At 41.9% G+C, this 26,278-nt stretch overlaps 1 protein-coding gene across 4 annotated transcripts in view; it reads right to left on the minus strand.

The window, feature by feature from the left end:
- ulk4 (unc-51 like kinase 4) overlaps nucleotides 1-26,278 on the minus strand; it is a 730,951-nt gene that overhangs the window by 556,488 nt on the left and 148,185 nt on the right. For all 4 annotated transcript variants that reach the window (XM_073072965.1, XM_073072962.1, XM_073072961.1 and 1 more), the window contains one exon: nucleotides 16,691-16,737. In XM_073072965.1, the coding sequence (XP_072929066.1) occupies nucleotides 16,691-16,737 (47 nt within the window). The remainder of the gene's footprint in view (nucleotides 1-16,690; nucleotides 16,738-26,278) is intronic.

Raw genomic sequence — 26,278 nt, forward strand, 5'->3', positions numbered from 1 at the left:
AATAAACTGGACTGGTCAAAGAACACTGAGGCTGTCTACAAGAAGGGTCAGAGCTGTCTCTATTTCCTGAGAGACTGAGGTCCTTTAACATCTGCCGGACGATGCTGAGGATGTTCTATGAGTTTGTGGTGGCCAGTGCTATCATGTTTGCTGTTGTCTGCTGGGGCAGCAGGCTGAGGGTAGCAGACACCAACAGAATCAACAAACTCATTCGTAAGGCCAGTGATGTTGTGGGGGTGGAACTGGACTCTCTGACGGTGGTGTCTGAAAAGAGGATGCTGTCCAAGTTGCATGCCATCTTGGACAATGTCTCCCATCCACTCTATAATGTACTGGTTAGGCACAGGAGTACATTCAGCCAGAGACTCATTCCACCGAGATGCAACACTGAGCGTCATAGGAAGTCATTCCTGCCTGTGGCCATCAAACTTTACAACTCCTCCCTTGGAGTGTCAGACACCCTGAGCCAATAGGCTGGTCCTGGACTAATTTCCACTTGGCATAATTTACTTATTATTATTTAATTATTTATGGTTTAATATTGCTATATTTCTACACTATTCTTGGTTGGTGCGACTGTAACGAAACCCAATTTCACTCGGGATCAATAAAGTATCTCTCTCTGTCTGTCTGTCTAGTATAAATGTCCGTGATGGTGGGAAGAGAGACCCTGATGATCTTCTCAGCTGACCTTACTATCGGCTGCAGGGTCTTGCAATCCGAGATGGTGCAATTTCTGAACCAGACAGTGATGCAGCTGCTCAGGATGCTCTCAATACAACCCCTGTAGAATGTTGCCATTCACTGTTTAAGTTTTACACTGCTTTGTCCTGCCTACCAACACCTCATTTCAGTGATGATCTTCGTTGGATCTGCGGTATTGGTCCAAAGATTCTTCAGAAGTCAAATATGAGGCATAAAACTTGGTGGTTACAGTTGTTTTATTAAGTGTTACAAGCACAATGAACAAACAAGAGAAAGAAATTTTCTCATACTCAGGGTAGAGATAAAAGCACAGTCATTGGTAACAATTGTTGGAGTGTGCGAGTGTTAGAGCAGTCAGGATTTGGCTCAACAGGCTTTGGTGAGAACAGGCAGAGGTTAAGGGTGCTGAGTTGTTTGTTATCATTTGTTTTTGATTGTGAAACTTGGGCTTGAGAAAACAAAGTAAAACAAGCTCGGCGAGAAGATGCTGAGTAAGTAACCTAGGTGTGTGCGAAACTTTCAGAGGGAAGGCAAAGAGGGAAGAATAGGTAAGCTTTCCTTTTATCTGTAAATCCTTTGTCCTAAGTTCGGTGTAGGCAGGATGGTTAAAGCGGTGGAATACTTCTCCTGTGAGACGAGGTCTTTGAGGTATCTAACAGTCTCCTTGATGACTACATCTGCAGGAAGTGTATCCAATTTCAGCTCCTGACTGATAAGGTCAAGAAGCTGGAGCTGAAGCTGGAGCTTGATATACTCAGGACCATCTTTTACCAAGGGTCAAAAGCTGACCCTTTTGCCGATGTGGTTACACCCAGAGTAAAAGCTTTGGAAAGAAGATGGGTGACCACCAGGAGAATTAAGGGGAGAAAGTAGTGAGTACAGAGTTCCGCCATGGCCATTCTCCTCAGCAAAAAGTATACCCCTTTGATACTGATGGTGACCGCCAGGAGAGTGGCACTATGGCCAGCTCTAAGGCTCAGCAGGGAAGGGAAAAGTCAGGCAGAACAATAGACCCAATAGTGAGGGGATGGACAGGAGATTCTGTGGCTGCAAAATAGATGCCAGTATGGCGTGTTGCCTCCCAGGTGCTAGGGCGCAGAATGTCTCAGAACGGCTGCAGAATACACTTGGGGGTGGGGATGTGCACGCAGCCAGGGGTCTTGGTACACCAAGACATGGGTAGAGAGGGGTAAGAGACCTCTAAGATAGTAATCTCTGGATTACTCCTGGTGCCACACATTAGGGGAGGATTAGCATGATGGTAGAAATTAGTAAGTGGCTGAGGAACAGGGTTTCAGTTTCTTAGAGTTCTGAAACTTCTACAGGGGCAGAGGTGAGCTGTACAAGGGACAGGGTGCAACTAAACTGGAGGGGGAGAGGAAGTTTGTTTGTGCTACTGGGGAAGGTTTAAGTTCGTTTGGCATGGGGATGAAGTGGAGGAAAGGAGTGGAAGGTTGCTATTAGGACCAGTAAAAACAGATAAATAATAGATACCATGGGGCGGATAGTTTAAAGTCTGTGTATTTTAATACTGAGAGTATTATGGTAAAGGTGATGAACTTAGAGCATGGATCTGTACATAGAACTATGAGGTGGCCATTACACAGACTTGGTTGACAATGGAGCAGGAAGTGGGGTTTAAAGTTCCTGGTTATCAATGTTTTAGAACAGATAAAGGGAGGTAAGGGAGGGGGGAAGAGTTGCACTACTGATCAGGGACAATATCACAGCTGCACTCTAAGGGTGGACATAATGGAGGACTCATTCACTATACAGGCAGTCCCTGGGTTATGTACGAGTTCCGTTCCTGAGTCCGTCTTTAAGTTAGATATGTACGTAAGTCGGAACAAGTACATCCAGTATTATTTTGCGTCAGTTAGTCAAACATTTGTCTTAGTATATAGTATATATTTTACCTTTCTATGCATATAAAACACTTAAGAAATGTATGTATTCCAATAATTAAACCACTGCCTTGCTTAGTAATAATTGTAGCTTTCATCGGGGCAGAGCCTTTCACATGCTCCATTATTCTCACTTTATCCTTTAAAATTGTTCTGATCATTGACCAACTGTAGCCTAACGCTTTTCCAATGACCAATGGTGTTTCACCTCTTTCCAAACACTTTATTATTTCGACTTTATTTTCAATCGCAATCGCTTCCCGTCAGTAAAACAGAAACACTGCGGGCGGCGGGTCCCGAGCTGCGCCGGCTCCCGAGGTCTGCTGGGTCCTAAGGACTACCGCACTGAATTCCCTGGGTTCTAAACTCCACCACACTGAGACAGGTTAAATGGGTCAAGTGGGGGCTGTGCTGGGTTTGGGTATTTGATCCTCCACAATATTCCACGTGGGAATTTAAACTGGAGGTAGCAGTGTTTTTTTTTACGAGGTCCAGTTGCAAGCTCGACATCAACCCAGCACAGATGGTACAGGAGTCACTGGATCGACATCAACCCGGCATGGGACCAGTCTGTCACTAAATCCAACTTTGGAACCTCCGTTCTCAAGCCCGACGCTGATCTCACTGCGCCACCAGTCGACCGGAATTGGGGGGGGGGGGGGGGGGGGGGCGCGGTCAGGGACTGGCTCCGCTGAAGAGGGACATCTTCCCCTTCTGATAAATTGAGAGTAATTCTTGACAATGTCATTATTGAACGCACCAATGTTTATCTTTGCTACGATGAGATTGTCGAGCAGTTCTTCCAAAAATCATTTGCGTTCCATTGCGAAGCCTTGGTGGATCCAAGTTCCTCATTGAAATGATGGGAGATCCTGTCTTCAATTCCAGTTTATGTGGTGGCAATCCAGAGGGTTCGACTGACTCAAGGAATTCTGTTGGAATATGAGTGGCATTAGCTCCTTCACTTATAGCACTGAAGGAACAGTATTCTTTCATGATTCCAGGAAAGCATCTAATGCAGGTGAAGTTTATTTTTCGTATCATTTCTTTGAGAGGAACCAAGATAGAATTCCTCGAGAACAGTTCCGCAGGATTGTCGAATGTTGGGTAGATGAAATCAATGTATTCTTCCACAGTTTTTGCTGGCAGAATCATATCTTCAGGTAATTCGATTTCATCATTTTCATTTTTCTCAATCTTGTCTTCTCCAACATCCAATAAGAACTCAGAATATCGTTCTTCTCCCTCACTCAATTGCATGTTTCTCTTCAACTGAAACTCGATGAAGCTTCTCCATAAGTAGGATTTTTTTATGCATGAATTCTCCACATCAGCATCATTTCCATGTTTCACAACTGCTAGAAGCTGACGGAAATCGCCACAGCAAATGGTTACAATACCCCCGAAGTCCTCATTCTTGCCGCATACATCACGAAGAGTCCGGTCCATGGCTTCGAAGCTCTCCCTCCTAATCATGGGGCACTCATCCCAGACGATAAGCCTCGCATTTTGGAGTAAATTTGCAGTACTGGTGTTTTTATCGATGTTACAAAGGGCATCTTCATTGACTTTGAGGGGTATTTTGAATCTTGAATACGCTGCCCTACCACCAGGCATCAATGTTGCTGCAACAATACCTGATGATGCTACAGCAATAGCAACACCTCCATCTCCCCTAACTTTAGCGAGGATCAAGTTGATGATAAATGTCTTGCCCGTTCCTCCTGGTGCATCAATGAAAATCATTGAAGAGAGATTCCTTTCCAAGCAGTCGCACACATATTCATATACTTCTCTTTGCTCATTATTCAATAGGGGCTCCTTCTGTGAAACAAATTCCTGCTGTTCATCTCTGTTGTATTGCAGTTCACGCAATAATTCCAGATTGCTAGCACTTTGAGTAATTGTACTGTTTTTTGGTGTTGGCAAGTTATATTCTTCAAGTGGTTTGCCCAAGTTCTCCAGTTTCTCTTGGAAATACAGAAGAGCTTGTCCATGATGCCTCTCATCGATCATGATATTAGGATCATTAATTGTTCTCCTCTCCATTTGTAAGAAATCTTCAGACACTGTATTCTTGAACTGGTTCCATAATTGCTATGGATTGTTGATTTCAGTGTTTGTTAACAAGACAACAAACAAATCTCTCATTGCTCTGGGCATTCTTGTTCTCTCTGCTTCTTCCATAGTTTTCTGCCAATGATCGTCAGCTTGCAACAATCCCCTCTTTCTCTGCAGACGTCTTTGAATGATGGAAGGATATCTCCATCATGTGTTTTCAATGATTCGAAAGGTACTGGTCCCTTTATGTGATGAAGAATTCGTCTCAAATAGTAGAGGTCACCACTTTGTGGAGAAACAGTATACACTCGACCCAGAACATCTGCTTTAAAAATCCCGGAGTACTCCTCCACTCTTTTCCCAATTCTCTTTCTTTCTCATCTCTTATTAGTCCAAGTGTAGAATCTGGAATATCAATATAGTACAGGGTTCTTGCAAATAGATTGTGAGTGCAAAGATCCATGAATTCCATTAAAGTGGTTCTTGCCATATCATTATTCAGTTGCACAGTAGCATTATCTCAAAAGAATACTTGATGCTGTTGGGGAAGGTGCACTTGAAGGCGAACCATGGCTGGTTCCCTCTCTATGCTTTCTCTAAGGAGGTTGTTGAAAGTGGGCATTATTGTCTTTAGCAACTCTCGCAATAATTACTCTTCGGTGCATATTCTCGAGTTGATCTTTTCTTTTCTCCTCTGTCTTTTCCTCTCTCTTCCTTCTCTGCCTGTTTTTGTCATTCTGGAGACACACAGCCCTTTCATCCTTCGTCTCTTCTACCATTTGTTCTTTCTCTCTGATCCTGGAGTCGTGCGGCCCTGGCCTGATCCGATTCTTGTTCTCTCCTCCTCTTGTGCCTGTTGTTGTCATTTTGGAGACGTGCATGCCTCTCCTCCTCTGTCTCTTCTCTCATCTTTTTTGTCCTGACTCTTTGATCCTGGAGTCGTGTGGCCCTGGCCTCAACCGATTCTCGTTCTCTCCCTCTCCTTGCCGCTTCTCAACGACGTCTGGCGTCATCTGTTGACCATAATGTCCCCCTTCTCTTTACACGCGCCATAATTAGGCTGTCCATATTTTTTACCCTAATGCTGGAAAGAAGATATGAAGCAGTAACAGCTAAGCCTCCAGGATGCTGATTTTTCTTGATGATGTGGTTGGCGCTCTCCTAATTGGACATGATAGGCCTGCCCTTTTGCTGCGGTTGGTGTCGCTGCTCTGAGCATCGTGAGGCGCTGCTGAGGCTGGCCTTGTGCATGTGTCGTGGTGTGGCGTCACGATTTCCTTGAAAGGTGGAATCGGCTCTGTGAGCATCGTGAGGTGCTGCTGAGGCTGGCCGTGCCCATGCATCATGGTGTCGCGTCGCCGCTTCCATCATGGCTGACATCAGCTCTCAGGTGAAGGTGAGTGAGCAATTTTATACAAATATATAAACCTGAACTTCGCCTGCATTCTGTAATTTAGCTCATTTTAAGTCGATTTAGTCAAAAATAGTGCCGCTGTGATGCACCATTTGCACTAATCGGAGGTCACAAACAGAGCATGAGAGCTTTAGTGGTATATAGATTGTCTCAGCCACAGCTGGAACTCCTTGGTCACCACAGCAGGAAGATTTGTGATTGCAAAAGAGCTTCACCAGTAAATTGCCCAAGATTTCAGTTATCTGGGGATGTTGGATAGGCTAGACCCATATTCTCTGGAATGGTGAGAGGCAAGGGAGATCTGATACAGGTAATGCAAAATTATGAGTAGCATACCATATGACAATACCATCAGACTATTGCTCTCTCTCACTCTCTCTCTCTCTCAATGTTCAACAAAATTTATTGTTTATTTCTCTTGTTATATTGTACCCATGCAAGTAATGTATAATTTATGTATATTAAGTTTATCATAACTATATTTGCTCATACCTTTTTAACGTACTGTGTTGCTGAAAAAAGCTAATTTTCATTATTTCCATGGTATTTCAAGTTCAAGTTAATCATTGAACCATACACATGAATACGGCCAAACAAAACTGCGTTCTTCTGGGGCCAAGGTGCAAAACACAGCACACAGCACATATAGCAAACGTGTAATTACTACAGCAGGAAACCAAACATTCACCAGAAAATGAAAGGTAGCCCAGGTCCCTGACTGTCATGGCCTATAGACTGTTGGTGCAGCAGTCTTCATCATGCAATAGTGCAGCCACAGATGAATGCAATCCAATTCGTTTTCCGCCAAATCAAAACTGGAGGGCAGCACCAACAGAAGGGACCAGCCCCAACCCAGCATGGACACCAGCTCTTTCCACACTGGCTCCCGTGGCTCCTTCCCTGAGCATCTGCATGAAGTGATCATGTGGCATGACAGCTTGGTCTGTGCAACAACCAAGTCCACACAGTTCCCCACCGGCGGCCTTATCAATGAACCAGTGAATTGGATGCAGTATTCTACATTACCAAAGTCTAACAGTGTCTTACAACTACAAGATAAAACATCCAAGACAATCATTTGCACCACTTGCTGGACCGCACACTGCCTCGAATGCATTCCCTTAGTCATACCTTGCTAAGTATGCCTATAACAAAAATTTAAACATGAAATGCTTTTCCTTTACAGAGATATTAAAAGCTAGAGATGCATGTGTAAGGGGAGCAGGAATCCCCCCCCCCCCGAGTTTTCCCCCAGAATGTGACTGAAATCTGGAAGAGAGTACCCATTCCCACTATCCATTGCTTAAGCTACTCACAACATTTAAAACTCCAGATGAAGATTTGAACTGCCAAGGATACGGGGTTTAATATAAACAGGTAATATGGCAACTCAGCCATTGAAAGGAAGGTAGGGCGAAGTGGAGAGGCCGTTAGGAGACTGCCAGTGTCAGAGTGGGGAGCTGAGGGTTTGTCTCAAGAGGCATCAATGACAAGGTACAGTTTTTACTTTCATGTTGCCTTAGTGTAGACAAACTGCCAGTCAGAGCAGTAGAATGCTCCTCCTACAGCATTTGGGAATTCTGCAAACCCCATGGGTTTCCTGTGACTACATTTCTAGAAAGTACACCCAGTTGCAGCTCCTGACAGATCAGGTCATAGAACTGGATGTGCAGGTGGGTGTACTCAGAATCATCTGGGAGGCTGAGGATCCCCTGCTCCCTCGACACCACCTCTTTAGCCAGAAAACAACAGCAGTATCTCCATTTCCTGAGGAGACTGAAGCCAGCAAAGCTCCAACCCCACCACCACCAGTGGTGAGTAGCAAATGTGCCTTTTTTCCCAAGAAAGGAAATGGGGATAATCCAGATAATTATAGGACAGTGAGCTTCAAGTCAGTGGTCGGAAAGTTAATGAAGAGGATGCTGAGAAGTACAATTTATGTGCACTTGAAAAGGCATGGCCTGCTTGGGGACAATCAGCACGGCAGATCAAGCCTTACAAAGTTAACAGATCATTTCAGTAGGTTACAAATAAGCCCAATGAGAAGAAGGCAGTGGACATTATCTACATACGTACATAGACGCAAGTTAGACGTTTGATATAGTCCCTCGTGGTAGGCTGATTCGGAAGACAAAAATGCATGGCATCCAAGGTGAATTGCAAGTTTGGATTTGGAGTAGAAGACAGAGTATCAGTTGGAGGTCCGCGACCCAGTACTCATCCACAAAGATCAGTGCTTGGAACTATTGTTTGTGATATATTTCAATGATCTGGACAAGAATGTAGATGGGTAGATTAGCAAGTTGGGGTGACACCAAGATTGGTTGTGTTGTGGATGGTGTAAAAGAATATTTAATAATATAGCAAAATATATCAATTATATATGTGAACAGAAAAGCAGGAGATGAAATTTAACCCTGTGTTGTGCTACCTTCTGGTCTTTTTTCCATGGCCAACCCGAGTGCCCTAATTGGGTGGCAATGGAGTTGAGCTCCACTAAAGATTTATCTATCTCTGCACTTCTTGGCTCTGTACTCCCTAGTAGTTTGTCCAGATTAATTGTTAATCCTCTTGTTAGACACACTTTGCGTATATGGGCTCAGTTTAGGAAGTTTTATGGTTTCCATGGTTTTTCCGTTTCCAGCCCTGTCGCACATAATCACCTTTTTTTATCTACTACGTATGATTCAACATTCCATGATTGGTATAGGAAGGGCATTAGACATTTTGAAGATCTTTTTATTGATAATCGCTTCGCATCTTTTCAACAGCTCTCTGCGAAGTTCAATCTGCCCAATGCTCATTTTTTTAGATATCTCCAAATTAGACACTTTATTAATCCTTTAATTCCTAACTTCCCTGAAATGCCTGAGAAAAATGTTATGGATTTATTTCTTTCTATTAATCCACTAGGTAAAGGTTTAATATCATTTATTCGTGATAAATTAGCATCCTTACGGCGTGCCCCTGTGGATAAAATTAGAATGGCTTGGGAGCATGATTTAAATATCTCCTTATCTGATGAGACTTGGGATTCGATTCTCAAATCGGTTAATTCAACTTCTCTTTGTGCTCGCCATTGCCTTTTACATTTTAAGATTGTTCATAGAGCCCATATGTCTAAATCTAAACTATCTCGATTTTACCCTAACATTAGTCCTCTCTGTGATAAATGCAAAAGGGGCGAGGCCTCTCTCATTCATATGCACTGGTTTTGTCCTAGCTTGGAGAAATTTTGGAAAGACGTCTTCATAACGTTATCTTGTATTCTGAATCACCACCTAGAACCTAACCCTTTAATTGCTTTGTTCGGTTTTTTGGGTGAGACAGATTTACGTCTGAGTTCGACTAAGTGTCGAATATTATCTTTTGCTTCTCTCCTGGCTAGACGTTTAATCCTCCTTAGATGGAGGGATGTTGCCCCGCCCACGCATGCTCAATGGCTTAATGATATTATGTCCTGCTTAGACCTTGAAAAAATTCATTATTCAGTTCTTAATTCGGATACAAAGTTCCATAAGGTCTGGGGACCTTTTATTGAGTATTTTCATAACCTTCCTCTTAACTAAGGTTTTTTTTTCCGGTCCCTTGCTTTCAGCTCCTTTTTTGTTGGTAGTAGGCATTAATATCTTCTGTTGCTAAGAGTATTTACAGTTTTGGGGGTTTGAGTGTCCTGATGTACACTCTCTAGATTGTGTTGTGGTTGGTCTGGAGTTCTTTTTTGTTGCGGGGCTTGGGGAGTATACTAATTTTACATATCTTCAATTTGGGTGCTTTCTCAATTACCTTCTTTTGTATTATATTATTATTGTATGTTTATTTTTGCACTGTATTAATGTTCTTCATTTCGATCTGGGTTTTTTTTAAAATCTGTAGCGATGTAGAAAATGTATTAAAAAAACTAATTAAAAAAAAGAAATTTAACCCTGTGTGGTAGAAATGGTTAAAACCAGTGTATGATGGGATACTTGACCATTCTGGAGCAGCTGGGCTCAAGACTGCTGATGCATGTCAAGGATAACCTTGGATGATAAGCACAGTACCAGGAACTCCAATAAATTAGATACTAGGCCCCTGGAACCAGGAGGGAGGTTGCCTCTGTAGGTAAATTATGAGCCCTGATAACAGGAAGCAGGAAGAACTGTTAGACTCACGCTGAGAGATAATTGACATGACTTTTAAACAATTGATCATGTACTGACCATGGGATGTCAAACAAAGTTATGTGAAATTGTTTGTCTTGCTGTATAAATATGAGCTTGTTATAACCTAAAAGTCAGAGTTCTGGTGGTAGTGGAGACTGCTGTAGACTCTCCATGATATCATGTTAATAAATTCTGAAAACAAACTCTGAACTCTCTGGTGTTCTTAGTGTTTCTACAACACCCAGTCAAGTGAGATAGTGGCATCTCATTAATGCAAAAGGAGGAGGAGTAAAGTGAGGGTAAGACTCATCAGGGATAGAAGAGGAAACGTGCCTGGCACTGGAGGAGGTAGGGGAGGACCTTAATAAATACTTTACTTCAGTATTCACCAGTGAAAAAGGTTGTTGGCCTCTGTGAGGACAGTGTAAAATATGCTGATATGCTACAATATGTTGACATTAATAAAGATGATGTGTTGGTATTTTTGAAAAACATTTGGATTAATAAGTCTCCGGGCCCAACAGGAAATACACAGGTTACCACGGAAAGCAAGGGAAAAGATTGTTGTGCCTTTGGCAATGGTCTTTGTGTCTTCACAGGCCACAGAAGTCATGCCAGAAGACTGCAAGAGGCTAAATGTTATTCCTTTGTTCAAAGGGAGTAGGAATAACCCTGGAATTATAGACCAGTGTGTTCAATGGTGTGCAAATTCATAGGGAATTCTCAGAGACAGGATAAACGAACACTTGGAGAAACAGAGTCAGCTTTCGAGGGGTGGTCATGCCTCACAAGCCTGACTGAATTCTTTGGGGATGTAACAAAACACATTGATGAGGGCAGAGCAGTGAATGTGGTGAATATGGATTTTAGTAAGGCATTTGATAAAGGTTCATTGAGAAATCAGAAAGCATGGGATCCAGGGAACCTTGACTGAGTGGATTCAGAATTAGCTTGCCCACAGAAGCATATTTTGCCTGGAGGTTGGTGACCAGTGGTATTCAGTAGCGATCTGTTCAGGGACCTCTGCTCTTTGTGATTTTTATAAATGACTTGGATGAAGAATAAGTTGGTAGAGTTGTGGATAGTGTAAACTTTGTCATAAGTTACAATAGAACATCGACAGGATGCAGAGCTGTGTTGGGAAGTGACAGATGGAGTAGAAAGGTTGAATTTGAATGCAGAATACAAGGATAATGGCATGATTCTTAGCAATTTGGATCCTCATCCATAGATCCCTCAAACTTGCTGCGCAAGTTGATAGCGTGATTAAGAAGGCATATAGTGTGTTGAGTTGTCGGGGGTTGAGTTGAAGACCCATGAAGAAATGTTGCAGCTCTGCAAAACCATGGTTAGACCACAGCTGATCTAATTCTGTACAGTTCTGGTCACCTCATTATAGGAAGCTTTAGTGAGAGTGTACGAGGATGGTAACTGGATTAGAGGGAATGTCTTATGAGGAGTGCTTTTTTTCTTTGCAGTGAAAAAGGATGACAGCTGACTTGATAGAGGTGATAAGAGACATAGATTGAATGGATAGCCAGAGGCTTTTTCCCAGGGTAGAAGTGTCTAATACCAGGGGCTAATGGCTAATAGCTAATAGTTTTAAGGTGATTGGAGGAAAGTATAGTGGGAATGCCAGAAGCAAGTTGTTTTTTTTTAAACAGAATGGTGAGTGCCTAAACACCATGACAGGGGTGGTGATAGATACAGATACATTAGGGGCATTTGAAAAAACTCTTAGATAGGCACATAGATGCTAGAAAAATGAAGGGCTACATAGGAGGCAAGAGTTAAATCGATTTTAAGAGTAGGTTAGAAAGCCTAAGAATATGTACTATGCTATATGTTCCATGTTCTATATATAACTTCAGTCAGACCATACTTGGAGTACTGCATGCAGTTCTCATTGCTGCATTATATGAGGAATGTGGAGATGGTACAATAGATTTACCACGATGCTGCCCGCATTAGTGGGCAAGGGCAAAGGAAAAGTGGGACTAACTTGAGTTGTTCTCCCTCAAGCTTGGAGGATGAGGGGAGATCAAATGCAAATGTTTAAAATTATGAAAGACACGAATAGGGTACATGATCAGAATCTTTCCCGTAATTCAAACACCAGAGGACATGTGTTTAAGGGTTAGAAGAGCGGTGAGATTAAAGATGACGTGAGAAGCGTTTTTTCTTATAAAGAGTATAGCAGCTGCCTGGAATAGGTTACCAAGGGTAGTAACAGAGGCAGTTTGCTTGTTTATTTATTGAATGATACAACACGGAGTGGGCCCTTTCAGCCCTTTGAGTCAGTGGCCCCAGCAACCGTACCATCCTGATTCACTCACAGGATAATTTACAATGACCAATTAACCTACCTGGTATGTCTTTGGGCTGTGGGACAAAACCAGAGCACCCGGGGAAAACCCATGCATTCCATGAGGAGGACGTACAGAGACTCCTTACAGAACAGTGCTGTAATTGAATGCCCCGAGCAGTAACAATAAAGCGCTAACCCCTACACTACCACAACATTCACACTTTGGTGGATTTTAACAGCTTTTTATACAGACTCATAAATATGAAGGGAACGGAGGGATATGGATGACACACAGGAGGAAGACATTTCGTAAAAATTGGCATCAAGATCAGTACAACATCATGGGCTGAATGCCTGTCCAGTGCTACACTGGTCTATGTTCTTGCTGCCAACATAATCAAAGACAATAACCCACTCCAGATACCTTCTCCTCTCCTCTCTCACTCTCACTGGGTTCAGGTTACAGAAGTCTGAAAGCACACACCACTAGGCTCAAGGGTAGCTTCCATCCCATTGTTATCACTACTAACAATACTAATTATTGTTATTATGGCTATTAACAATACTAGCAGGTTGAAGGAAAGCTTCTCTACCATTGTCATAAGACTACTAACAATTCCTTCACAGGAAAAGGATAGACTCAGAATCTAACTTGTCAAGACTTCACCTCACTGTCTGCCTGCAATGCACTTTCTCCATGACTGTAACACTTCATTCTGCATTCTGTTACTATTTTCCCTTATACCTCCTCAATGCACTGATGTTACCGACATCTGTATAAGTGACGTACAAAACAAAATGTTTCCTCTGTTGATATGTATGACAATAATGAACCAAGTTACCAATTAATAAATGATCATCACAGACTTCATCTAAGCACTTCAGAAATCCTGTAAACTTCTAAGGTATTCAAACACCTCTGATAAAGCATAAAGGAGCATAAAATGCTCCTTAAACCCACATTTATGACTAAATTGTTGAAAATCTGCCCTTGTATCTACACTTAGCTTGCTATGGGTCCTGTGATTCCATAGAACCATAGAACATTACAGCACAGAAACAGGCCTTTTGGCCCTTCTTGGCTGTGCCGAACCATTTTTCTGCCTAGTCCCACTGACCTGCACCTGGACCATACCCCTCCATACACCTCTCATCCATGTACCTGTCCAAGTTTTTCTTAAATGTTAAAAGTGAGCCCGCATTTTCCACTTCATCTGGCAGCTCATTCCATACTCCCACTACTCTCTGAGTGAAGAAGCTCCCCCTAATGTTCCCTTTAAACTTTTCCCACTTCACCCTTAACCCATGTCCTCTGGTTTTTTTCTCCCCTAGGCTCAGTGGAAAAAGTCTGCTTGCATTCACTCTATCTATACCCATCATAATTTTATATACCTCTATCAAATCTCCCCTCATTCTTCTACGCTCCAGGGAATAAAGTCCTAACCTATTCAACCTTTCTCTGTAACTCAGTTTCTCAAGACCCAGCAACATCCTTGTAAATCTTCTCTGCACTCTTTCAACCTTATTAATATCCTTCCTGTAATTAGGTGACCAAAACTGTACACAATGCTCCAAATTCGGCCTCACCAATGCCTTATACAACCTCACCATAACATTCCAACTCTTATACTCAATACTTTGATTTATAAAGGCCAATGTACCAAAAGCTCTCTTTACAACTCTATCTACCTGTGACGCCACTTTTAGGGGATTTTGTATCTGTATTCCCAGATCCTTCTGTTCTACTGCACTCCTCAGTGTCCTACCATTTACCTTGTATGTTGTCCCTTGGTTTTTCCTTCCAAAGTCCAATACCTCACACTTGTCTGTATTAAACTGCATCTGCCATTTTTCAGCCCATTTTTTCAGTTGGTCCAAATCCCTCTGCAAGCTTTGAAAACCTTCCTCATTGTCCACTACACCTCCAATCTTTGTATTATCAGCAAATTTGCTGATCCAATTTACCACATTAGCATCCAGATCATTGATATAGATGACAAATAACAATGGACCCAGCACTGATCCCTGTGGCACACCACTAGTCACAGGCCTCCACTCAGAGAAGCAATCCTCCACTACCACTCTCTGATTTCTCCCATTGAGCCAATGTCTAATCCAATTTACTACCTCATCATGTATACCTAGCGACGGACTCTTCCTAATTAACCTCCCACGTTGGACCTTGTCAAAGGCTTTAGTGAAGTCCATGTAGACAACATCCACTGCCTTCCTTTCATCGACTTTCCTTGTAACCTCCTTGAAAAACTCTAACAGATTTGTTAAACATGACCTAGCATGCACAAAGCCATGTTGACTCTCCCTAATAAGTCCCTGTCTATCCAAATACTTGTAGATCCTATTTCTTAGTACTCCTTCCAATAATTCACCTACTACTGACATCAAATTTACGCCTATAATTTCCCAGATTACTTCTAGAGCCTTTTTTAAACAACGGAACAACATGAGCTATCCTTCAATCCTCCGGCACCTCACCCGTAGATACCAACATATAAATATTTCTGCCAGGGCCCACGCAAATTCAAAACCAGTCTCCTTCAAGGTCCGAGGGAATACCCTGTCAGGTCCTGGGGATTTATTTACTCTGATTTTCCTCAAGATAGCAAGCACCTCCTCCTCTTCAATCTGTATAGGCTCCATGACCTCACACTTGTTTGCCTTATTTCCATTGACTCCATGCCAGTTTCCTTAGTAAATACAGATGCAAAGAAACCACTTAAGATCTGCCCCATTTCTTTTGGTTCCATACATAGCCAACCACTCTGATCTTCAAGTGGACCAATTTTATCCCTTACTGTCCTATTGCTCTTAATATACCTGTAGAAGCTCTTTGGATTATCCTTCACCTTGACTGCCAAAGCTACCTTCATGCCTTCTTTTAGCCCTCCTGATCTCTTTCTTAAGTATTTTTTGCACTTCTTGTACTCCTCAAGTAACTTATTTGCTCCCTGTTTTCTATATGTGTCGTACACCTCATTCTTCTTCTTTATCAGAGTTCCAATATCCCTAGAGAACCAAGGTTCCTTTGCTTATTCACTTTGCCTTTAATCCTGACAGGTACATACAAACTCTGCAATCTCAGAATTTCTCCTTTGAAGGCCTCCCACTTACCAACGACATCCTTGCCAGAGAACAACCTGTCCCAATCCACACTTTTTAGATCCTTTCTCATTTCTTCAAATTTGGCCTTTTTCCAGATTAGAACCTCAACCCAAGGACCAGATCTATCTTTATCCATGATCAAGTTGAAACTAATGGTGTTGTGATCACTGGAACCAAAGTGTTCCCCTACACACACTTCCGTCACCTGTCCTAACTCGTTTCTTAATAAGAGATCTAATATTGCGTCCTCTCTAGTTGGTACCTCTATATATTGATTTAGAAATCTTTCCTGGACACATTTTACAAACTCTAACCTGTCTAGACAGTATGGGAGTATTCCCCTTAGGACTTTTTGTGAAGTTGAAAGATATAAGTACAAGTTGTCCTTGTTATTTAAATAGCTTTTCAAATAAAACCTTATGAAGATTTACTTTATTTGAATGTCCTCTGCTAGCAACATGAAGTAAATTAACGCACACTAAATGCTGGAGGAACTCAGCAGGTCAGACAGCATCTATGAAAATGAATAAAATTCAACATTTTGGGCTGAAACTCTTCTTCAGGACCAGAAAGGAGGGAAGAAGACACCAGAATTAAAAAAAACTGTGCGGAGGGGAAGGAAGTTAGCTAGAAAGTGATAGGTGAGGCCAGGTGTGTAGGAAAGATAAAGGGCTGCAGAGGAAGACAGCTGATAGGAGAGGAGAAAGGGAAGGAGGAAGACAACCATAGGTAATAGGTAGGTGAGAAGAGATAACAGGCTAGAGTGGGGAGGAGGGGGGAATTTTTTTTACCAGGAGGAGAAATCGATATTCATGCCATCAGGTTGGAGGCTACCTAGAAGGAATATAAGGTGTTGCTCATCCACCTTAAGGGTGGCCTCATCTTGGCACAAGAGGAGGCTATGGACCAACATATAAATTAAATCTGAAAAAACTGATCCCAGATTTACTGTTTAAACAATCATTCCAGAACTGGCAATCATCACACATTAAACAGATGTTTTCTATTCTTGTTTGAGGCATTCAATACTTACATATCCCAGTTTGAAGCTGCACGCAATTGCTGAGTCAGCAGCAGGAACTGAGGGAAAAAAACATTTTTTAAATGAGTTTCACATTCATTACATTATTTCTAACTCATTCCAACAGTATTTAAAGATAGGACATACAATAGAAGCAATGCCATGGCTTCCACAGCCATCAGTGGCAATGAATTTCCGAGATTCACCATGCTCTGGCTAAAGAAATTCCTCATTTCCATTCTAAAGGGAAATCCCTGTGTTCTCTGGTCCTAGACTCCCCCACTATAGGAAAAATCCTTTCCACATCCTCTCTATCTAGACCTTTCATTGAAATCCCCACTCATTCTTCCAAACTCCAGTGAGTACAGACCCAGACCCACCAAACGGTCCTCATACATTAACCTTTTCATTCCCGGAATCATTCTCATGAACTTCCTCTGGACCCTGTCCAATGTCAACACATCTTTCCAAAGATAAGACATCCAAAACAGCTCACAATACTCTGTGTGGTCTGAACAATGCCCTCAGAATTACGTCCTTGCTTTTATATTCTAGAACTCTCAAAGCGAATGTTAAAGATGCATTTGCCTTCCTTACCACCAACGCAACCTATAAGTTAAACTTTATGGAATCCTACACGAGGACTACCAAGTCCCTTTGCACCTCAGATTTCTGAACTTATTTCCCATTTAGAAAATAGCCTTAGCTATTCCTTCTGGCAAAGTGCATGACCATATACTTCCCAACACTATATTCCATCTGCCACTTCTTTGCCCATTCTCCTAATCTGTATAATTCCTTCTGCAAACTCCCTGCTTCCTCAACATCAGCTGCTCTTCCACCTATCTTCGAATAGTCTATAAACTTGGTGACAAAGCCTTCAAGCCCATCATCCAAACCATTGACATAAAACGTGAAAATAACTGGTCACAACACAGACCATTGTGGAACACTACTAGTCACTGGAAGCAAACCAGAAATGGCTCTCCATATTCCCATTCTTTTCTCCTGCCAATCAGCCTATTCTCTATTCATGCTAGTATCTTTCTTCTAATACCATGTATTCTTGTTAATCAGCCCCATGTGTGGCACCTAGTCAAAGGCCTTCTGAAAATCAAACTAAACAACATCCACTGGCTCTCCTTTGTCTATGCTGCCTATTACTCAGTGCTGTCCATAATAAGGTCCAGAAGTATTTCTATAGTGGCCATTTGTGGGGCTAAAATATTGTCTTTCAGTCCATCATATTCACTCAATGGCCAATTTATTAGGTACACCTTTTTAGTACTGGGTAGCACCATGCACGTCAAGGTTCGACATGTTATGTATTCAGAGAATGCATTTCTGCACATTACTATTGTAACCCGTGGTTAGTTGAGTTACTGTCAGCCTCCTGTCACCATAAAATAGTCTGGCTTTTCTCCTCAAACATCTCTCATTAACAAGGCATTTCTATCCACAGAACTGCACTCACTGGATGTTTCTTGTTTTTTGAATCATTCTCTATAAATTCCAGAGACTGGTGTTAGTGAAAAGCCCAGATCAGCAGTTTCTGAGACACTCAAACTACGCTGTCTGGCACCAACAATCATCCCACGGTCACAGTCACTTCAATCACATTTGTTCCCTATTCTGATGTTTGGTCTGAACAAAAACTGAACCTCTTGACCATGTCTGCATGCTTTTATGCACTGAGCTGCTGCCACATGGTTGGCTGTTTAGATATTTGCATTAATGAGCAGGTGTACAGGTGTATCTAGTAAGGTGGCCACTGAGCATACAACTCCTCATCAATGTAGATACTGTATTTATTATTTCAAAACTAAGCTTCAACATCTTCAGCAGTTTGATGCATGGTGTTTCTCCAGAAATACAAAGTCAGTTGGAGTCAGTAGCTGGGTAGCAGAGTTTACAGTCGTCACATAAGCCATTGTGCCCAATTATCTGGCCTGACAGCCATTAACTACCACTGCAGTACAGATGTAAATCAAGATCAATAAGAGATTGCACCCCACATAACTCGATGCCCATCTCCATGTGGGGTTGTAATACGGCCAGCTCATCTGGTTACTTTCTACAGTATGCTGATTCAGTCCACTGGCTTTTGGACTTCCTCTTTTTTGATTTATTCATTAAAATTAAAGGGACGTCATTGTCAATGCCAATGCTTAATGCCAAACACCTAATATCCCCGAATTCAGAAGGCAGTTAACAGCTAGCCACATTGCTCCTCATCTCCAAGAATGGCAGATTTCCTTCCTTCTTTAACATATGCAATGTTTTAATTTTTAGCTTCAGCTTTGAATCAATTACTGGTGAAGTGCTCAGACATGCATTAGGTTAACTGCTATCCTGGTACATACTGCATCGCAAAGTAAAAGCAAGTTGTACGATATTGAAACGGGCCCTTCGGAGCACCACAGCCATGCCAACCTTTTATCTCCATCTACACCGTTCCTCATTAGATCTGCATCCTTTGAGGCCTCGCCTATTTCTTATGCCTGCCTAAACGTCACTTAAACAGTGACTGATTTGAACTCCATTGCTACCACTATCAGCAAGTTCCAGATACACCCTGTCCTCGTTATATGCAGGGGATACACTCCTCGCAGTCAACGCATAATGTGAATAATTATTTAAATGGAGAAAATAGGGATGTGTTCCAGAGGGCTTCGTAAATATGTTTTATCTGTAATTTATTCACATTTTCATACCAATACGACACAAAAGCAGAACCACAAGGCAACATTCGTATTATATTTCATCAATTTAAGGTAATATTCAACATAATAAATCATAGAAAGTTAACGCAGTCTTTTCATCCTTACTTATGTAAGTGCGTTTCGGCATACGCTTCCAAAAAAGCCCGGTCTCGTCTGCGTTAAACACCAGCTTTGGTGCGATGCCTGACTCAGCTATCATAGCCCGCAACTGCACAGGACAGCGATCAGCAGCTTCGTGGTCAGCACTAGCTTGCTCACCACACAGAGGTAAGTTATGAAGCCTGAGACAATTAACAAACTTAGAAAACCATCTCCTACTTGCATTAAAGCTAACAATATCACTTGACACTTCCTCAGTAGCCTCTGAACAAAGGCGACCATCAATTTCCAAAGTTTTCACATGAAGATGATCGGAACTGAGTGTTGTTTTTTCCTTTGTTTCATGCTCAATGTACAAACTCAATTTTTGTCATAATCCGGTTATACACTTTGGTAACAATCTTTGAAGACACTTGTGATGAATCAATCACTGCACTTTTTATTTTCTCAGCAGTTTTCTTTATGTTTCTGACCGTGGACTCACCCAGGCCGAGGTGGCATCCCAGAGCTGTGTTGCCTTCAACTGGCGCAGCCCTGTTTATAATTTACAACTTTTTTTCAAGTGTTAAAGAGGTTCTCTGCTGCGTGGCTGATGGCCCAGGACTTGACATCGGACACTTAGGAGGCATAGTTAAATATTTCAAGCACAAAATCACTGCACCATAGGTAATAACAACAGAAGTTTGAGAGCGCAAGATCGCACATCCACACGTTGCCAAAACCAATGCGAGACTGGCGGGGGTGAGACTGTGAGGCATGCGCAATGGACTTGTATTGGCGAGAAAGCAATGCTTCTCATCCCAACAGCCTCACATAACTGTAAGTTTTGGATGCATATAAGGAGAAATTGGTAGAAATAGGTTCGATGCATAACTGTGAATCCGCATTGTCTGAAGACGCATATAATGAGGATAGGATGCACCATCCATGCCCTGTATAAATCCCCTTTAAATCGCTTATTTCTTCCCTTAAACCTGTGTCCTCTTGTTTTTGATAGCCCTACCATGAGAAAAAGATTCTGGCAACAGACTTCAAATCAGTAAGGATAGATAGCAACACGTCCATCATGATTACTCTAAGTTGTTGCATCCTAAGCCCCCTGTGCTCCATGTACGCTCACGAATGAATGGTCAGATTCTGTTCTAACTCCATCTACAAAGTCTGTACTGGGTCATATCTCAAATAACGATGAGTCTGAGTACAGGAAGGAGATGAAATTTATTGACATAGTAAAACAAAGAAGTTGGTCATTGACTTCAGAAAAGGAGCAGTATTTACCGATGCATCATAGAAAGTATTCGATCTGGATGTATAATGGCCTGGATCTGGCAATTGCACTAAACCTGACTGCCGAAAGTTGTGGACACAACTCAGTACATCACAGAAACCAGTATCCCCTCTATGGAGGTTGTTACTGCCTTAGTGAAGTAGCCAGCATAATCAAAGGCCTTACCCACGCCAGACATTCTCTCTATCCCCTCTCCCATCTACACCACTCTGATCTTGTATGATAAGCTGGATCCCTAACCTCACAATTTACCTTGTACTTTATTGCTTACCTGCATTGCACTTTAATTGTTTTACTTTAATCTGTTTGAACAGTATTCAACACAAGGTTTTCACTGTATTTTGGTATATGTTACAATAATAAACTACAGCAACACACACAAAATGCTGGAGGAACTCAGCAGGCCAGGCGGCACCTACGGAAGAGTAAACAATAGGCGTTTTGGGCCGAGACCTTTCATCAGGACTGGCAGGTGCCCAGGGTCTCAGCCCAAATCATCTCTTTTCCATAGATACTGCCAGGCCTGCTGAGTTCCTCCAGCATTTTGTGTGTGTGTTGCTTTAGATTTCCAGCATCTGCAGAATTTCTGATGTTTGTAATACTAAACAAATATCAATATCCCATACCAATACCTCCTACAATTTTATACATCTCTCACAGGTCGCTCATCAGTCACCTTTTCTCCAAGGAGAACAAACCCTTCCAAGCAAACTCACCATTAAAGTCTGAGACCTAGGAGTTAACACCTCCCACTGCAACTGAATCCTTGACTTCCTGTCTAAGAGACTGCAGTCAGTAAGGATAGGCAGCAACATCTCTACCACGATTATTCTCAACACTGGTGCTCTACAAAGTTGCATCCTCAGCTCCCTAATCTACTCCCTGTACACACACAAATGCATGGCCAGATTTTATTTTAATCCACCTACAAGCTTGCAGATGATACCACCATAGTGGGTCGTATGAGTTGGAGTATAGGAAGAAGAGAAGAGTGTTCAATAACATGCTATCATGAGAACAGCCTTTCTCTCAACTTAAGTAAAATAAAAGAACTGATCATTGACTTCAGGAAGGGGGCAAGGAACATGGTCCTGTCCACATCAAACATGCCAAGGTTAAGGGGGGTGGAGAACTTCAAGCTCCTATGAAACAGCATCGCCAATAACCTGTCCTGTTTCTACCACATAGACGTCACAGCCAAGAGAGATCACAAATGCCTCTACTTTGTCAGGAATGGCCCAATTAACCCTTACAAATTTTTATCGATGCTTCAAAAAAGCATCTTATATTTTGCCTTATTTTGTTATCAGGATGATAATGTGGTAAATTGGACAAGCAAATTTTGCAGATGACATCAAGACTGGGGGCATATTGGACACCGAAGCACGATCTTCATCAGATGAGAAAATGGGCAGAAAGATGGCATGTGGAATTTAATGCAAATGACTGTGAGGTGTTACACCTTTGGAGGACAAAGCAGGATAGGACTTACACAGTGAACAGCAGGGCACTAAGGAATGTGATAAAAAGAGGATTGTGTTACAGACAGATAAGGTTGTAAATAGAGCTCTTAGCACATTGGCCTTCATATATCAAAGTACTGAGTACAGGATTTGAGAAGTTTTAATGAACTTTATGTCATTGGTGAGGCCTAATTTGGAATATTGCATGCTGCTCTTTTCACATACCTTTGAGAAACTTATCACTAAGACTGAAAAAATTCACAAAGATGTTGTCAGAACTTGAGGACCTGAGCAAGAGGGATTTTATTCCCTAGACTTAGGAGACTGAGAGGCAATTTTATAGAGATACAGTATACAAAATTACGGGGGGGGGGGCATAAATAGGATAAATGAAAGTAGGCTTTTTCCACTGACATTAGCTAAGACTAGAACTAGAGGTCATGGGTTAAAGATGAAATGTGAAATATTTAAGGGGAACGTGAGAAAGAACCTCTTCACTCAGAGAGTGGTGAGTCCAGTGGATATGCTGCATGCGACTTTGATTTCAACACTTAAGAGAAGTTTGGATAGGAGGGGTGTGGAGGGCTATGGTTCAGGTGCAGGTTGATAGAACGAGGCAGAATAATCATTTCTCATGGTCTAAGGGACTGTTTTTATGCTGTAGTGTTCTATGACTCTATCTGGAGGCATTACGACATTTTATAGCAACTGCTCCGTCCATGGCACCAAGAAACTGCAGAGTTCTGGACACAGCCCGGTAATCGCACATATAAGGCTTCACTCTTTGGCTCGGTCAGTAAAGCAGCCAGCCTAATCAAAGAGACCACCCACCCTGGACATTCTCTCTTCATCCCTCTTCCTTGGACAGAAAATACAAAAGCATGGCTCAAGACAGTTCCTACTTTATCGGATGCAGTTCATTTTGCATCCAATCCCATTTCCATTCATAACACTATGGCATGTGGAACTGATATGTTATCACATTTAGACAGCACTATATAGATTGTTGGCTAGGAAGAACTACAGTCTACAATTCATTGAATTTCAATGAATCAAGGACAATAGAAGCAGACAGAACAATTGTCTTTGTTCTTGCCATGAAGGAGGAGATGGAGACTGAATTTTATGAAGAAATTCTGTGTTCTCCATTTTGTGCGCTAAAGTCATTTGGTTTGATCAGTATTTTAAAGCAGACACAATGATATATAACCATATAACCATATAACAATTACAGCATGGAAACAGGCCATCTCGGCCCTTCTAGTCCGTGCTGAACGCTTACTCTCACCTAGTCCCACCGACCTGCACTCAGCCCATAACCCTCCATTCCTTTCCTGTCCATATACCTATCCGATTTTACTTCAAATGACAATACTGAACCTGCCTCTACCACTTCTACTGGAAGCTCGTTCCACACAGCTACCACTCTATGAATAAAGAAGTTCCCCCTTGTGTTACCCCTAAACTTTTGCCCCCTAACTCTCAACTCATGTCCTCTTGTTTGAATCTCCCCTACTCTCAATGGAAAAAGCTTATCCATGTCAACTCTATCCACTCCCCTCATAATTTTAAATACCTCTATCAAGTCCCCCCTCAACTTTCTACACTCCAAAGAATAAAGATCTAACTTGCTTAACCTTTCTCTGTAACTTAGGTGCTGAAACCCAGGTAACATTCTAGTAAATCTTCTCTGTACTCTCTCTATTTTGTTGACATCTTTCCTATAATTCGGTGACCAGAACTGTACACAATACTCCAAATTTGACCTCACCAATGCCTTGTACAATTTTACCATTACATCCCAACTCCTATACTCAATGCTCTGATTTATAAAGGCCAGCATACCAAAAGCTTTCTTCACCACCCTATCCACATGAGATTCCACCTTCAGGGAACTATGCACCATTATTCCTAGATCACACTGTTCTGCTGCATTCTTCAATGCCCTACCATTTACCACGTATGTCCTATTTTGATTAGTCCTACCAAAATGTAGCACCTCACACTTATCAGCATTAAACTCCATCTGCCATCGCTCAGCCCATTCTTCTAACTGGCCGAAATCTCTCTGCAAGCTTTGAAAACCTACTTCATTATCCACAACGCCACCTATCTTAGTATCATCTGCATACTTACTGATCCAATTTACCACCCCATCATCCAGATCATTAATGTATAGGACAAACAACATTGGACCCAGTACAGATCCCTGAGGCACACCACTAGTCACCGACCTCCAACCTGACAAACAGTTATCCACCACTACTCTCTAGCATCTCCCATCCAGCCACTGTTGAATCCATTTTACTACTTCAATATTAATACCTAATGATTGAACCCTCTTAACTAACCTTCCGTGTGGAACCTTGTCAAAGGCCTTACTGAAGTCCATATAGACAACATCCACTGCTTTATCCTCGTCAACTTTCCTCGTAACCTCTTCAAAAAAATTGAATAAGATTTGTCAAACATGACCTTCCACGCACAAATCCATGTTGACTGTTCCTCATCAGACCCTGTCTATCCAGATAATTATATATACCATCTCTAAGAATACTTTCCATTAATTTACCAACCACTGACGTCAAACTTACAGGCCTATAATTGCTAGGTTTACACTTAGAATCCTTCTTAAACAATGGAACAACATGAGCAATACGTCAATCCTCTGGCACCATCCCTGTTTCTAATGACATTTGAAATATTTCTGTTAGAGCCCCTGCTATTTCTACACTAACTTCCCTCAAGGTCCTACGGAATATCCTGTCAGGACCCAGAGATTTATCCACTTTTATATTCCTTAAAAGCGCAGGTACTTCCTTCTCTTTAATCATCATAGTTTCCATAACTTCCCTTCTTGTTTCCATTACCTTACACAATTCAATATCCTTCTCCTTAGTGAATACCGAAGAAAAGAAATTGTTCAGAATCTCCCCCATCTCTTTTGGCTCCACACATAGCTGTCCACTCTGATTCTCTAAGGGACCAATTTTATCCCTCACTATCCTTTTGCTATTAATATAACTGTAGAAACCCTTTGGATTTATCTTCACCTTACTTGCCAAAGCAACCTCGTATCTTCTTTTAGCTTTTCTAATTTCTTTCTTAAGATTCTTTTTACATTATTTATATTCCTCGAGCACCTCATTTACTCCATGCTGCCTATATTTATTGTAGATCTCTCTCTTCTTCCGAACCAAATTTCCAATATCCCTTGAAAACCATGGCTCTCTCAAACATCTAACCTTTCCTTTCAACCTAACAAGAACATAAAGATGCTGTATCCTCAAAATTTCACCTTTAAATGACCTCCATTTCTCTATTACATCCTTCCCATAAAACAAATTGCCCCAATCCACTCCTTCTAAATCCTTTCACATCTCCTCCAAGTTAGCCTTTCTCCAATGAAAAATCTCAACCCTGGGTCCAGTCCTATCCTTCTCCATAATTATATTGAAACTAATGGCATTGTGATCACTGGACCCAAAGTACTCCCCAACACATACCTCCGTCACCTGACCTATTTCATTCTCTAACAGGAGATCCAACACTGCCCTCTTGTCCCTCCAATTCTATCACACCTGAAGCAACGAAATCCAGGTAATCTCCAGGATGTCTCAGGTAATCTGCTGAACCAGGAATAATTTCCAAATAAAAATTATTTGTGCGGAGTTCTTTGGTTGGATATAACATGCAGGTTTGTGACTGCTTGGGACTGTATTTGCTGATTCAAGCTGGTTGTTAATTGAGGACAAACAGCCATAAATTACTGATTGTCACCTGCTGGGAAGAGAGCAATAAATCGATGCTGGTCTGAGGCAGAGACAATAAAAAGTTGTTAACAGTCAGACTCTTGACCCACACCCAATGACGGTGGAATAATTGGTAAGGAATGTATATAAAACCAAATGCTTCAAGTGTGCTGCAGTGATGACTCTTCAGCAACTGGAGAGCAACAATCATGGATGAGGAGAACCCCACAGACATGTGGTGATTCGAAATGGGATGACAAGGAACATGAAAGGTC

This window comes from Hemitrygon akajei, chromosome 20 (assembly GCF_048418815.1).
Source record: "Hemitrygon akajei chromosome 20, sHemAka1.3, whole genome shotgun sequence".
Classification (NCBI taxonomy): Eukaryota; Metazoa; Chordata; class Chondrichthyes; order Myliobatiformes; family Dasyatidae; genus Hemitrygon; species Hemitrygon akajei.